This window comes from Gadus chalcogrammus, chromosome 5 (assembly GCF_026213295.1).
Source record: "Gadus chalcogrammus isolate NIFS_2021 chromosome 5, NIFS_Gcha_1.0, whole genome shotgun sequence".
NCBI lineage: Eukaryota > Metazoa > Chordata > Actinopteri > Gadiformes > Gadidae > Gadus > Gadus chalcogrammus.
The window spans coordinates 16,409,280-16,423,284 of record NC_079416.1 but is presented as its reverse complement, the minus strand read 5'-3'; the positions used below and the strand labels follow the sequence as shown (position 1 = coordinate 16,423,284).

The 14,005-nt window shown below is 39.2% G+C and overlaps 1 protein-coding gene across 1 annotated transcript; it reads left to right on the top strand.

Moving 5' to 3' along the window:
* Positions 1 to 909: 909 nt before the first annotated feature.
* Positions 910 to 13,804, top strand: LOC130382650 (phospholipase B1, membrane-associated-like). Its single transcript, XM_056590517.1, has 43 exons — positions 910 to 1,088; positions 1,554 to 1,612; positions 1,735 to 1,792; positions 2,097 to 2,160; positions 2,280 to 2,314; positions 2,970 to 3,030; positions 3,158 to 3,209; positions 3,429 to 3,494; positions 3,714 to 3,779; positions 3,876 to 3,931; positions 4,207 to 4,276; positions 4,366 to 4,464; positions 4,588 to 4,644; positions 5,026 to 5,085; positions 5,255 to 5,347; positions 5,432 to 5,492; positions 5,586 to 5,644; positions 5,874 to 5,947; positions 6,080 to 6,123; positions 6,639 to 6,747; positions 6,839 to 6,890; positions 7,392 to 7,472; positions 7,621 to 7,686; positions 7,828 to 7,928; positions 8,038 to 8,119; positions 8,389 to 8,493; positions 8,607 to 8,702; positions 8,802 to 8,873; positions 9,242 to 9,319; positions 9,535 to 9,595; positions 9,691 to 9,749; positions 9,991 to 10,058; positions 10,163 to 10,206; positions 10,349 to 10,448; positions 10,602 to 10,653; positions 10,846 to 10,926; positions 11,317 to 11,382; positions 11,544 to 11,635; positions 11,794 to 11,875; positions 12,255 to 12,359; positions 12,517 to 12,612; positions 12,730 to 12,804; positions 13,049 to 13,804. The coding sequence occupies exons 1-43, from the start codon at positions 1,028 to 1,030 to the stop codon at positions 13,331 to 13,333; spliced, it is 3,303 nt and encodes a 1,100-aa protein (XP_056446492.1). The 5' UTR covers positions 910 to 1,027; the 3' UTR covers positions 13,334 to 13,804.
* Positions 13,805 to 14,005: the final 201 nt, after the last annotated feature.

The window sequence follows — 14,005 nt, the reverse complement described above, 5'->3', positions numbered from 1 at the left end:
AGGATCAGGATGAAGGATTCATCTTCTGATGTGCCTCCCAACAGTTGTATGGTCTTCTCATATATTTGACAAAATAAAAAGTATTTAAGTAAGTAGATACTTTATTCATCCCCTTGTGGAAATGCAGGTGTTTAGTAGCAACAGATAACAACAAAATGGACAAACAGTAAAAGTCAACAAAATAATTCAATGAAAGTCAATAAAAGTCAATATAAAGTGAGCAATATTGCATATAATTAAAATTCCATATAAAAAAGAGCATGAGGTTGATATAAAAATATAAAGCAATTGCACATTTCCTAGTGTGAGTGGGGGTGGGTTGAGAGAGAGAGAGGAAGAGAGAGTCACGATAGGCCGCACCCTCGCCCAGGTAGGTGTTCTATAGTCTGATGGCTGTGTGGACAGAAAGGATGTTCTGTACTGCTCTGTTCTACAGCTAATGTGAAATACTGATATTTAAGTTCTAGACTTCTGCTCAAAGAAGCCTAAGCCAAAGCATTGTGTTTTATTGAAGATGGCTCTTTTGTTTATGTATTTATATATACGGTTATCCCCCTAAAGAACATTTTTTAAGTGGTATCAAGCAGTTACATTGGGTATAACAATGCACATTTTACAAAGCCTTAGATCCATTAAAAAATATATCCTTGGTCAAACCATTATATCAAATACTATCAATAATCTAAATATAAATCAATTAAATGTATGTTTGAGATAAAGCAGTAATTTCCAATAATAGTAATAATAATTTAAAAGGAAATGGGATTCAGTCACTCATTTAAACATTTCTCTACAAAGTTCAGAATTGGCCCCACCTGCTTTTAAGGGTCCTGCTCCTCCTCTTTTTCTCCACCATATAAACACCATACAATGAATGGTCGGTTTATTACTTTTTTGTGGACTTTCGTAAATGAACACTTATTTTTATACATTTGTTAGGTGTGGGCAGTGTTTAAAGATTTATTGGTTGCACATTTGAAGCCCTACATTTTGTGAGACCATTATTGTGGCGTATATCCAATACCCAATGATGATGATTAGGACACTTCTCAGGGTTTCAGTGCTGGTGGCGGCTGCTTATCTTGCAGGTAATATAGGTTATTGTTTCACACATGTTGCTTTGAAGAATGTCTTTTCACCCATTATGTGTTGTCACAGTCGTGAACTTGACTGTTAGTGCCAAGTATTATGCTAGTTAGCTATTAGTATTTTTATATTCAATGTAGGAGCTGCATAACAAATGTTTGTTTTTAAAGTCTTTGAGAGAATGACACAAGTTTACAAATATAAGTCAAGTTTACTGATACTGTACATGTATAGTTACATTTATTTTCCAATTTTCACTTATATAGTAGCATAATATTTACATGATCATAACCCATTGTTGTGTTTCTAGTTATTCATTGTTCTTGCAATAACTTGTTCTTACTATAATTGTAATTTGACTTTATCTGGGATAATAATAAGGAAATTATTATTATGTGGGTTGTGCTGTTTTCAAGTAAAAAAAAAGTTAAAACAAAAATAATTTATATTAGAAATGCCACTTTTAGATGCTGATGATATCGTCCAATCGAAAATTCTGCGAGATGCATCAGGAATATACCAGAAGGTTGGGGTTTCATTATGTTGATGCTTTTCTTTTTTTGCAAATCCGAATATTAGTGTCATAAACAACATTGATGGAGATATGCTTTCAATGAATAACCTACTACTGTTATTTTTCGGTTTCAGATTGAATATGATATCCCAGCCGGTCCTGAACCTGCCTCTTTACCCCCACCGAACTCAGGTACATGTTTTAATACAAGATTACAATTATTTAAACAATTCAAATTTACTGAGGCCAACGCTGTAACCAACCAAAGTCACAGGGATGGGTGTGCTATAGAACACCTTATTGTGTCTGATGGCACAATAAACTTACTATAAAGACAAATGAGTGCATTCAGCAACCTGTGTTTCATCAGAGTGTTGTGTTTTTCACAACTGATCTATTGCAGAATTTTAAACTACCCATTTTAAAGGTTGAATCAGATCTTCATGCTACACTCTTTACATAATGATGACTGTTCAATATTACTTTTAATCTCCAGTTGACTCTCTCAGACCGTCTGACATATCCCTGTTTTCTACTATGGGAATACCAATATTACAAAGGTATGCCTCCAAAATACTTAAGTCGACCAATTCATGTGTAATTTCATAAGTTGGTTGTTGTAAAGTAAGTGTTCATGTGCTTATAACTGAAGATCATTGTTAACCTTTTCCCCTCATAGGTCTACGGCGAACAGAATATTAAAAAAAGTGGCTGGTAGGTCTGAATTTTCTTCTTTATGGCCACCAATACGATACATGGTTTTTTGTTATATATAACATCATTGATTTAGTACAGCAGGGGATTCACATGTCTATCTATATAGTTGAAATTATGTTTTCTATGTGCGATTATGAGGATATTATTGATACATATTAATGGTTTAAACAATTGGTTTAATCATTATTAAGAGTGATTAATACGATTTTACAATAATATTTCACTATGATAGATATGTTATAATCTAAAATATGAATTCATTTTGATATCCATTTTGGTTAAACAAGTATATATCGGTTTCAAAATCTGTAACACTATGATCGTCTCAGGGACCTTCCTCAATGGATAGTTGACCTTGTCTGTTGAAAACTTTTTTTCTGTTGCAACGTGCGTCAACATTATAACCGATAAAGATAATTTGATATGTGTTTTTTATCTTTGTGAATCAGGCGAGGCCATAAACATAGGTCAACAATAGATAGTCCCAACGACAAGGGAAAGGAAGAATAACTATCATAAAAAGCATAATCACTTATTTTAATGTCATGCCATATGCTATCACATTATCAGCATGTCTTTTCAATTAACTTGATTTCAAGAGATGTTCAATATGGATAGGGGATGGATAATTATCTCTTTATCTCGTCTGTAGAGATGTCTGTCTTCAATGCTGACGTCTTCTCCTTGCCCTTGGATCTGGAATTAGATAATGGGTAACACACACACACACACACACACACACACACACACACACACACACACACACACACACACACACACACACACACACACACACACACACAAACAAACAAACACGTTTTTCTTTTTATTCTGATGCAGGAATCTGTTGGAGGAGGCTGACCATGTTTCACAATCTCTTTCCCAGCATCAGGTTCGACTGAGTCCTTCGTACCAATTACAAAAACGACATTCTGACAATCCTATCTAAAATCTTTGGAGATTTAAAGATTTATCCTCTCATTCATAAAACTAAGCCATTAAAACTTACAATTGTATATGATAGAACTTATGATAAATGTTTGACCGGAAAATGTAAAACACAGGGATGTTATTGAGATTCAACTCTGATTGATCTTCTATGCCCTTGCAGGCTACAGACTGGAAGTTTGTGCTGCTTTTTGTTCCGGCAGATTCTCAGTGGTCCCGCACACAGCAGGTGAGATTCCATGCAGTCATGCCGGCTGCTTTTTCTAGTTTCAAACCAACACACAAACAAACAAACAATGAAAAGGTCAAGCGAATGAGAGACGGAGTAAGCAAGAAATGTATTGTTTTAAAATATCTATAAACTGCAGCCGTTCCAGTTTCGATCTCTTGACATGAAACCATTGCAAATTAAACCACACTAAAAAGTTTCTTCCCTTTTGTACAATAGGCAGCCATGGAACCTGAAACTATGGTGAGAGAGGTGGAGGCAGCTCTGAAGATATTGAAGAAAAAGGTATTACAGATGAAGAGCCTGAAGCAGTGATTTTATTAATTGTCAATGAATGCTCACTACTTGTAAGTTATAATTATTTAAGTTTGAATCTTGCAGCTGCATCGCACATTGGTTCATACAGTCGTCTGGAGCGGGCCCATTGCATTGGAAAAGTGAGTGTTAATCGTTTAGCATATATTCCATAGAATGTTATTTATGTTACAAAGTTTTAGGGTGCGCTCACACTAGGCCATCTGGCCGTGGCCGTGGCCGTTTTAGCACCTAACCGTGCTCAAATCTGCCAGTGTGAGTGTGGCCAGAGAACAATGGGGCCATTTGAGCACGGTTAGGTGTGAAAACGGCCAACGGCCACGGCCAGATGGCCTAGTGTGAGTGCACCCTTATTCAACTATACATACATGTGGTGTGTGTTTCATCATATGTACAGCCACCAGCTTGCAACTGATATCAGCATGAAGCAACGAATCCGAAGAGCTTTAGATGTACAGACACTACAGGTACAATTGGATCCAATTTAAAAGACTGATTCCCCTGTCCTATCAATGTGTATTTTGCTTCATGATTCAACCATCCCTCCGTTTTCTAGGACTCTCTTCAGCGTGCCATGGAAAGATTTAGTGAGCGTGAAGACTTTGCCGTCCTGCTGCATCCAAAACCGATTATCTTGGGTCCAACCCTGGATTCAGTAAGAAGGGGACCTACATGAAGCGTCCTGATTCTGCTTAACATCTGTCCTCCCTGATTCGTTGCATGTGACCACGAGAGACACCTGTATATGTAACCAGTGCCTTGTTTTGTTTCTCCATAGGAAGAGTCCAACTTTGAAAACTTGAACCAACTAGCACTCCAGCTACTGGAAAACATGGTACATTATGTACAAATACATTATTTATAAGTTTGGTACACAGCAATCTAAAGTACAATACACAGCGCTGTGTGATAACCCCACAAGGGTTTTGACCGCCGTTCTGTTCCTGGAACACAATGACGATGACGAAGCATGACGAATTGTCCTCCGCTAGAGATTAGATAAGAGTTTACTGATCAAGAGATTATCTGGGAAGGATTTTGAAATTAAATTACAGTTCGTTCACCAGCACAGATATCTATCTACATGAGGCAAACTGTATATTTTATCGGCACAATCTAGCCTAGCTGGGTAGCGTTGGCTGGGTCTGATAACGCAGGCTTTTTATCTCAACAATAAGGTTCTTAAATGACCAATTAGGTCCCCTTGCGTCCACAGTTTCATTGGACACTCACAGGTGAAGCGACGGTCAAGGATAAGGACATTGGCCGTACAGAGGTGAGAAGGAAGTTATTGAGGTTATGTAACACTGTTGCTTCTGTTATTCCTCTTTTGTCTATGTGAGCCTTCACCTTCAGAGTATAATAAAACGGAATATAGTATCACATTTCGCGTACAATTTTGGTGAAAATAATGCCATTGATTGTTTTCACCCTCTGTTTTTCAGTATCAGGCCCAATTTCTGAGCACACAAAATAATTCTCCCAGAGAAAGGACAGGAACAACAGCAGCGTACAGCAACACTTCCCTGATTGACCCTGTAAGTCTCGGTGAGCCTCTACGATGAACTTACAGCTGCAGGGTTGGAACAGGCAATAATTAACGCACATTCCTGTTTATGCAGGTAATGGGAACAGAGATGATCTGTGTGGATCGAGATCCTTCCCCTACTACCCCTACCTCGGGTATGGATTGTATTTCTTACCCTCATGTCAATAATAATAATTGTAAGAATTATAATACTAAACCCAACTCCATTGTTTCTTTTGCGTTTTCAGTTCATGCACTTAGACCAGGAGACGTCAAAGTAGTGGCAGCAGTTGGAGACTCACTCACGGTCAGTGCTCCTCCATTTGTGTGTGTGCTTCTGATGTGTGTGTGTTTGTTTATGTGTGTGTGTATGTGTGTGTCAGGGTGGAGTTTAAAGAAGAAGTCAAGCAAGAAGATGTGAAAATTATGTGATATTATCCACCAAATAGTGAGGTCCTTAGAAATTGCTATTGTATTGTTTATAGTCCTTGCTTATTATTATTAATTTGGCATCCACTGTCGATTTTTCTCTGCAGGCAGGTAATGGTGTCGGTGCCAAGACAGACAACCTTCTGCTAGTTGCAAATGAATACAGAGGTCTGTCATGGAGGTGAGAAAGCATACAGCAAACGTGCATGCTTAACCGTTTGGGAGCACACAACAATGGATGAAGCGAGGGGTTTGTCTCAGTTTTATTCACAGTCAATATTGACTTATAGTTTGAGTATTTTCTTTTCTTCAGTATCGGTGGCGATGCCAATCTTGCCAATGTGACCACCCTGCCAAGTGAGTATTTCACGGTAACTTTATTTATTTAGTTATAATTGTTACTATTCTAATTGTTCCTTTTCTTCATTTGTATTATAGGCATATTACTGTACAACCACAAGGTTCAGATTACGACAAACGGGACCTTTCAATGTTCATATTATCTGCGACATATCTAAATAAAATATTCAAGACACAACAGAAGCTCAGATATAATTAATTGACCTTAAAGTAGTCTTTTATCATCAAATTATATGATTACTCTGTATTTGATAGATATAATATGGTTTAACTACTACAATAAAATAGTGACAGTTGACTTATCTCTTGAATAAATGCCCCCGCTATCTGGTTCAGTTGCACTTAGTGATAGTGACCCCCAATTTGACACTTCACTGCATTATCTACTATTCAACTATCAACAGGTATCACGATGACCTGAAAAGGTCACCATGTCCACTGCACACATTCATTACTATGGGAAATTTGAAGTGGCTTGTCATCTTCCATTTCACTTTTGAACCTTTGTCCAGACATCATGAAGGAGTTTAACTCAGATCTGACTGGCTGGGCTGTGGGGATCGGTGAAGAGAACGATCCTCAAGCCTTCTTGAACCAAGCCGCACCAGGGGCCAAGAGTGGGTACGTTTTGCCCATTAGACCTACTTTTAAACCATTTTTACCATCTACCCCTTCGCTATGGCCTATATGAATTCATGTCTTGTGTTTCCAGCGATATGGTGAAACAGGTGCGCACTCTAGTGGACAAGATGAAGAATGACACGGTGAGCATATATGATTTGAATGATGTGAAATGTGATTTGAATGATGTGAAATGTGATTTGAATGAATGAAAAATTGCAGGCAGACACAAACACACATAAAAACACCCCCCACACACACACACACACACACACACACACACACACACACACACACACACACACACACACACACACACACACACACACACACACACACACACACATACAATTATGTAACATTGAACCTGAGTATAATCTTAAATTGAGTTGTTGTTATTACTTGCTTCCATTGTTGCAGCACACTGGGATTGTGTGGCAATAGTGAGAAAAGTGAATGACACACAAAAAACACAAACAGGAGTCTTGTTGTCACAGAATTATTGTTTCAGCATGTTTCCCCAATCTCTAAAGACATATCTTGGACGACTTTTATAATGAAGTTCAGTAATTTTTTTATGTTAAACCTTCTAAATTTAGTAAAGCCAAAAACATTGATCTAACTAGCTTACCATCTATATTCAGCGCATCGATTTCAAGAATGACTGGAAAGTGATCACCATGTTCATCGGGGGAAATGACATTTGTGACTTCTGCACAGACACAGTGAGTCAAAAGTTATTTCATAACTCATTTTGGAGAAACAAATCTGTGTTTTTACAGTCACATGTGCCATGTGATTGTCCTGCCATCACCCTATCCGGTATCCATCAACACTAATGACTCCTCCCTGCGTTTCACTGCTGTCCTCAAGGTCTTCTTCTCACCGGAGAATGTGGTGGGTCGTGTCCGCGAGGCTCTGGACCTCCTCCATAAAGAGGTAGACTAGCAAGACTCCCTTCAGTGTGGATTGCATCCCATGAGACCCAATTGCATTTTCGCTTCTTCCTCATTAAGCTGCTTGTGTTCCATGGCGATCCCCCGTTCATCGCCGCCATTGCTGTCCTATCCCACCCCACAGGTTCCCCGGGCCATGGTGAATCTGGTGGAGCTAATGCACATCGTTCCTCTCCGCGAGCTGCACCAAGAAAAGAGCCTTAAGTGCCCCACCTTCTTTGTGAAGTACGTGACTATGCCGGGTACCTTGGTCCTCATTGTCCTCCTGTAGCACCAGTGTCTGTGCTTCAAATAGACGATGTGATTTATTTGTACCTCTACATGTCCTCTCCAGAATTATTTGCCCTTGCATTCTGACCCCTAACAAGGGAACAGCGGAACTCAAGAAGGTTGAAGATATAAACCGAGCATACCAGGTAAACCACCACGAAGTACAAAACATTTTCTGATTATTATTTTTGTTTCCCCAGCCAATACTGCGGGTTCAGTAAACAGATACAGACATAAGTCATTCAAACTATGAACATAAAGTATACAGCTGACTCACAGTCCAAGGTTTCTGGGTTCAAACCTCAACGTCTTCAATATGCCTGATACCTTCCTGTTCATTAATGTATTTCTTAGTGAAATGTATTCTCAAAGTAAATCAAATAAGTTCCCGAATGATCTCCGTTTGTCCATCCAGAACGGTATGAGGAGCCTTGTTGACTCCGGTCGCTATGACACCCATGAGAACTTCACTGTGGTGCTGCAACCTTTCTTTCGAGAGGTCATCATCCCCAGGCTAGAGGTAAAGGCGGATATTACGGAACGTACAGGAACACTGTGTCGTTAGAATTTAGACGGCCCCCTATTTGTCATCATCATTCTCGCTCACCATCTACCCCTGCATTCATTCTGAAGGACGGACGCCCCGATCGCTCCTATTTCTCCCCAGACTGTTTCCACCTGAGCCAGAAAGCTCATACGGTGATGGCTCTTGCCCTTTGGAACAACATGGTATAGTACTCTTTAACAATATATATTCATAATAGGAGATGGCAAAACGTATGGTTATTTCAAATCGAAAAAACTAAATAAATACTCCCATTGTCTTAGATTGAGTCCGTTGGCAACAAGACTTTTAGCCAAGACTTCACTGCTGGCGTTGATTTGAAGTGTCCTTCAAAGGTAATAACATCTGTCTATATGAACCACATATTCCTCCCGTGGGTTATATGAAACAATACAGAACATATCACCTGTTCAAACTCGCACACAACGTCTAACTGATCACTGTCTTGATTGTTTGTTTGTTTTGTTTTGTTTTTGTTGTTTTTCCACAATGTCTTGTTTTTAACGATTTATGATGATTTTATGCTCTGTATGGTGACCTTGGGTGCCTCTAAATTAAATGTATTGTTATTATTATTATTATTATTATTATTATTATATTCCGCCATGGGTTGTTCTCCATGTTAGAGAGGATTATCTGTGTATTGTTTAGTCGTGTCGTCCCATGGATGTTTAGTTAGATTTTTGTTTTTTATGATCATCAGGAAATGCCGTTCCTCAGGACGGCTCAGAACAGCGACTACGTCTACCCCAGCCCTCAACCCAGTCCTCCTCCTGTTACTGTAGGCCTGCCTTTCTACTGTGATATTATTTAACAGATAATATATTCCATTTGGTGGATTTAGCATGGGTAGCCTTAGTGGGAACCAAATGCCATGCTATCTAGCATTTTAGGTACAAAAGACCAAATTCCTGCCACATTTCTCTCCGTTGTCTCTCTTATAGGCTGGTAACTCACATTCTACTACTTCTGCTAATAAGCATCTTCTTCCTTTAGAACTGGGGCAGTGATTTCACCTGCACTAACACCGCTCCCTCGGACTCTGTGCCTGCTTCGGGTAAGAAGGCACCACTTCACCTCAGATAAGACCTGTAGTGGCATTGAGGAGAAAGTACAGAGAGAGGGGGCTTCAATGGTGTTTATGTTTTGCAGTGCATAGGTTGCGACCTGGCGACATCAAAGTGGTGGGCGCCATGGGCGATTCGTTAACGGTAAATATAGCACTACGAATAAGAATATTCTGACATGTCTTGTATGTGTGTCTGGGAGGGGGGGGGGGGGGGGGGTAGTGTGCATGCGTGTGTGGGTGTGTCTTCGTATTTGTGTGTGTGTAAACGGCAGAATAACTTTTATTATTCTGCTGTTCCGTATTTATAAAAGATTTTTCCTAGCGTATTCCGATGTAACATGTTATCCGTGTGTGTGTGTGTGTGTGTGTGTGTTTGGATACAGACTGGTTTTGGGGCTAAGGCTAAGAACATTCTTGCGCTGTTTACTGAATACAGAGGTGTTTCCTGGAGGTGAGACTGAACAAAGTACAAATGCAATCAGAAGAAAAACATAATAATACATGTTATGATAATATGACGACATTATTGATTTTTTCTGTCTTTTTATGAATTAGCATTGGAGGTGATAAAGCCCTTGAGACCGTCACAACATTACCCAGTGAGTCAAATTCTTTGCATGAATCCACAAGTCAATCAAAATACTCATCACCAGACAACAGACTTTCTTGCTTGATTCCATGAGTTGAATCCAACATGTGTACGTCACTTATGCAGCAGTATCCCCTGGTTTCTGTCTTTAGACATCCTCAGGAAGTTCAATGCCAACATTAAGGGGATGTCGAAGGGCCGGGGAAAAAGGCAGACAGGCTTCAACATGGCTGAGGGAGGAGCTGTGGCATCGTGAGTGAATCTCATATGACATATGACAGGACATATCATACGACTCATGTCATATATGTCCCATATTAGTCCACTGTCATCACCTCCATATCATAATAATTTAAACATGACGTATCATTGTCAGAGCTTTCAATACATGCCTCATGTTTACAGCGACTTCCCCGCGCAAGCCAGACGGCTTATTGGAACCATGAAAAACAATACAGTAAGTGTTTTTTTCTCTCTCTCTCTCTCTCTCTCTCTCTCTCTCTCTCTCTCTCTCTCTCTCTCTCTCTCTCTCTCTCTCTCTCTCTCTCTCTCTGTCTCTCTCTCCAAACAGAAGAGACAGTAGAGTTTCTCTATCTAAATGCCCCCTCTCGTTCTCTATGTAAATGTGTGTGAAATTGTGTTGAAACAGGCTGTGGACTTTAAGAATGACTGGAAGCTGGTGACCCTCTTCATTGGAGGGAATGACCTGTGTTCTTACTGCAATGATAGAGTGAGCTCACCCTCCATCCATCATCATCTTAACTCACTCAACATCATTTAGGAAAGTTAGAAAACACGCTTTATATTGTATTCTGGGTTTCTTTTCTTTATTACTGTCCTCTGTAATTTTGCTTTTGTTCTTCCTACATTCATCTTCCAGTAATTCCAATATCACCCTGCTCTGATATCACAGAATAGCAAAGTACTGCATCAATGTAAAATTAGCCATCTGAATGTGGTTGTGACCATATTTGCTTTAGCCATTGCTGTTGCTAGAGTTTTATAAAAATATAGGAAATATATATGCACTTCTGTTATGGAGGATGTTTGTGTTGTAGTTGATGTTAAAATAATTGCAAAGATGTGTGCAAATTTGTTTTCTGTTTGGAAAACCACATAGGCGGCATATTCAACAAAGAACTACATTCATCATTTAAAGACGAGCTTGGACATCCTTTACAACGAGGTTGATTTTTTAAAATATGTATACACGTTTTTTTGCAAAAAGATTAAATGTTAAACAGTATTAGTCAAATTGAATAATAAATATGAATAATAAATATGAATACGATGAGGAATGGTGTAAAATGTTGCATTAACACACATTATCTTTGTAATTGTCTTTAGGTCCCCAGGCTAATGGTTAATGTGGTGGAAGTCCTAGAAATGAAGGCCCTTCGCAAAATAAAAAAGGACGCTTTTTGCAATTTCTTTCAAAAGTATGCTATTAATTAAGTTCAAGATCACTCAAAATATACACTTATCGTTACATTGGTTTTAAACTTTTCATTATGGCAAATATACATTCGATATTGGTTGTTGCTGTAGTTTTCCATTTCACTTTATTCTTTATTCTCTTTTTCTTGTCCGAGCACAGGCAGGCTTGTCGGTGCTTTTTGGAACCGAGCGACGATTCCCCCGAGCTCGCGGAAATGAAACGCATCAACCGGGATTATCAGGTACATTTTAGCAGGAGATCGATTGGTTGCTCTACCAGCTAGTGTTCTAACCAAGCGTGTAATGAACGAACATATATGTAATTACATCTCACTTTCAACTCAGTATCTGTCTTTACTGCTCTGTCCATAAAAGCACAAATAGTCTCTAAAATAGTCAAATATATACATTAATACAAATGTTTTTTTTGTGGTTATAATATATATTTTAAATTTGGTTAATTATGTTCGATTATATCTTATTCTATAGTATGTTTTGTAAATACATATATTTGTGTCTATCAAAATGGGTACACATCCCTTTTTTTGTGGTATAATATGATTTTCTGCTAGAATGCAATGTTTCATGGTCTAATAGTTTTGTGTTTGGTCGTCCTCCAAGAGAGAGACGGAGAACCTGGTATATGGAGGACACTACGATGGCAGGGAGGACTTCACCATCGTGGTGCAGCCCTTCTTCAGAAACACCGTCCTTCCCTTGAACTCTGTATGACCTCAAGCACATCCAACACTAACACAGAGACACAGAGACACACACACACACACACACACACACACACACACACACACACACACACACACACACACACACACACACACTAACAACATTCATGCAATTGATGATGACGATGTGTCGTTTGCAGGAGGGGAAGCCGGACCCAAGCTACATGACGGTGGATTGTTTCCACTTCAGCGAGAAGGGCCAGGCAGACATGGCCAGCGAACTGTGGAATAACATGGTACTGCTAGCAACTAACAGCTAACTGTATCAGACAGAATGTTGTCCTTTTCTTCTTCATAGCCTTCAACTGATTACGATTTAAGTGACAGTAACATTTGTTTATCTGTTTTCATAGTTTGAGCCTGTGGGCAAGAAGCAGACGTACAACAACTTCACAAGTACTAGGAACGTGGTCAAATGCCCTGCTGAGGTAAAAAAAAATACAAAAACATAGACACATACATGTATGTATGCATTAATGCATACATATATGAACACACACAAACACACCCACACACACCTAACCCTAACCCATATATATATATATATATGTATAGACATGCGTATGTATATACATACATACGTACAGACATATATTTTAAATTCTCATTTCCCATGACTATGACAATATATTACAGAGTTATACCATGAAAAATATCCTTTGTGTCCCACAGGAGCATCCTTACTTCTTCACAAGAGTCAACAGCTATTCCATTCCAGCCACTACCCCAGGCCCCTCGTCCACACCCATGCCTAGCTCAGCCACCGCTGGATCTACGGCCGTGCCTATCTACTCCACCTGCTCAGGCAGTGTGGCTACCTGGGCCGCTGCTGTCATGACCGTGGTGGGTCTTCTCACTGGCTGCACGCTCACTTGGCTCCTCCTCAGCTACTTACAGAGGAAGAACCATCAGAAGATAAAGATGTTGGAGTCTGTGATGAATGACACCAAGTTCTAAAGCACTGTGTGTGTGTGTGTGTGTGTGTGTGTGTGTGTGTGTGTGTGTGTGTGTGTGTGTGTGTGTGTGTGTGTGTGTGTGTGTGTGTGTGTGTGTGTGTGTGTGTGTGTGTGTGTGTGTGTGTGTGTGTGTGTGTGTGTTTGTTGGGGGTTAACAGCAATAGCCACTTAGCTGGGAAAGTTTCCTGAAACTATTCAGGTAAAAAAAATATTTGCCACGTAGAAAATGAATCTGCCAACTAGAAAATAAGAGAAATTAACTGGAAATATTTGTTAGGTAATTGCTGCTGAAGGCTGACACTAAATGATAAGTGTGTGGTGAACATAAATGCTGTACATTTGCATTGTCATTTCCTCCTCTTGTTACCTCTGATGAGCAGCCTGTGCTCTATCATTGTAGTTGCCCAATTCTTATCTTTTCAAGCTCTGAGTGACATAGTCGTAACCATTTTTTTTTGTCATAATGCACAAAATTTCCAATAAAGAATTTTGTATTTATTTTGTGTCTGTGGATATATACCGTACATGTTCCTAGCCACCCTTGTCACTTATCACAGATTGTTACCTGAATATACAGTTACTCTATTGTGCAGGTAGCACACAATGACTTTTTTTTCCGGAAATATATGATTTGCCAGTAGATGCTCTATTACGCACACTTAATGACTACATT

Excerpts from the sequence above, each read along its gene's own strand:
- LOC130382650 (XM_056590517.1), top strand. The coding sequence starts at position 1,028 with ATGATGATGATTAGGACACTTCTCAGGGTTTCAGTGCTGGTGGCGGCT. Across the intron at positions 5,645-5,873 it reads CAGTTGGAGACTCACTCACG|GCAGGTAATGGTGTCGGTGC; the intron begins GTCAGTGCTCCT and ends TTTTCTCTGCAG. Across the intron at positions 12,805-13,048 it reads TGGTCAAATGCCCTGCTGAG|GAGCATCCTTACTTCTTCAC; the intron begins GTAAAAAAAAAT and ends TGTGTCCCACAG.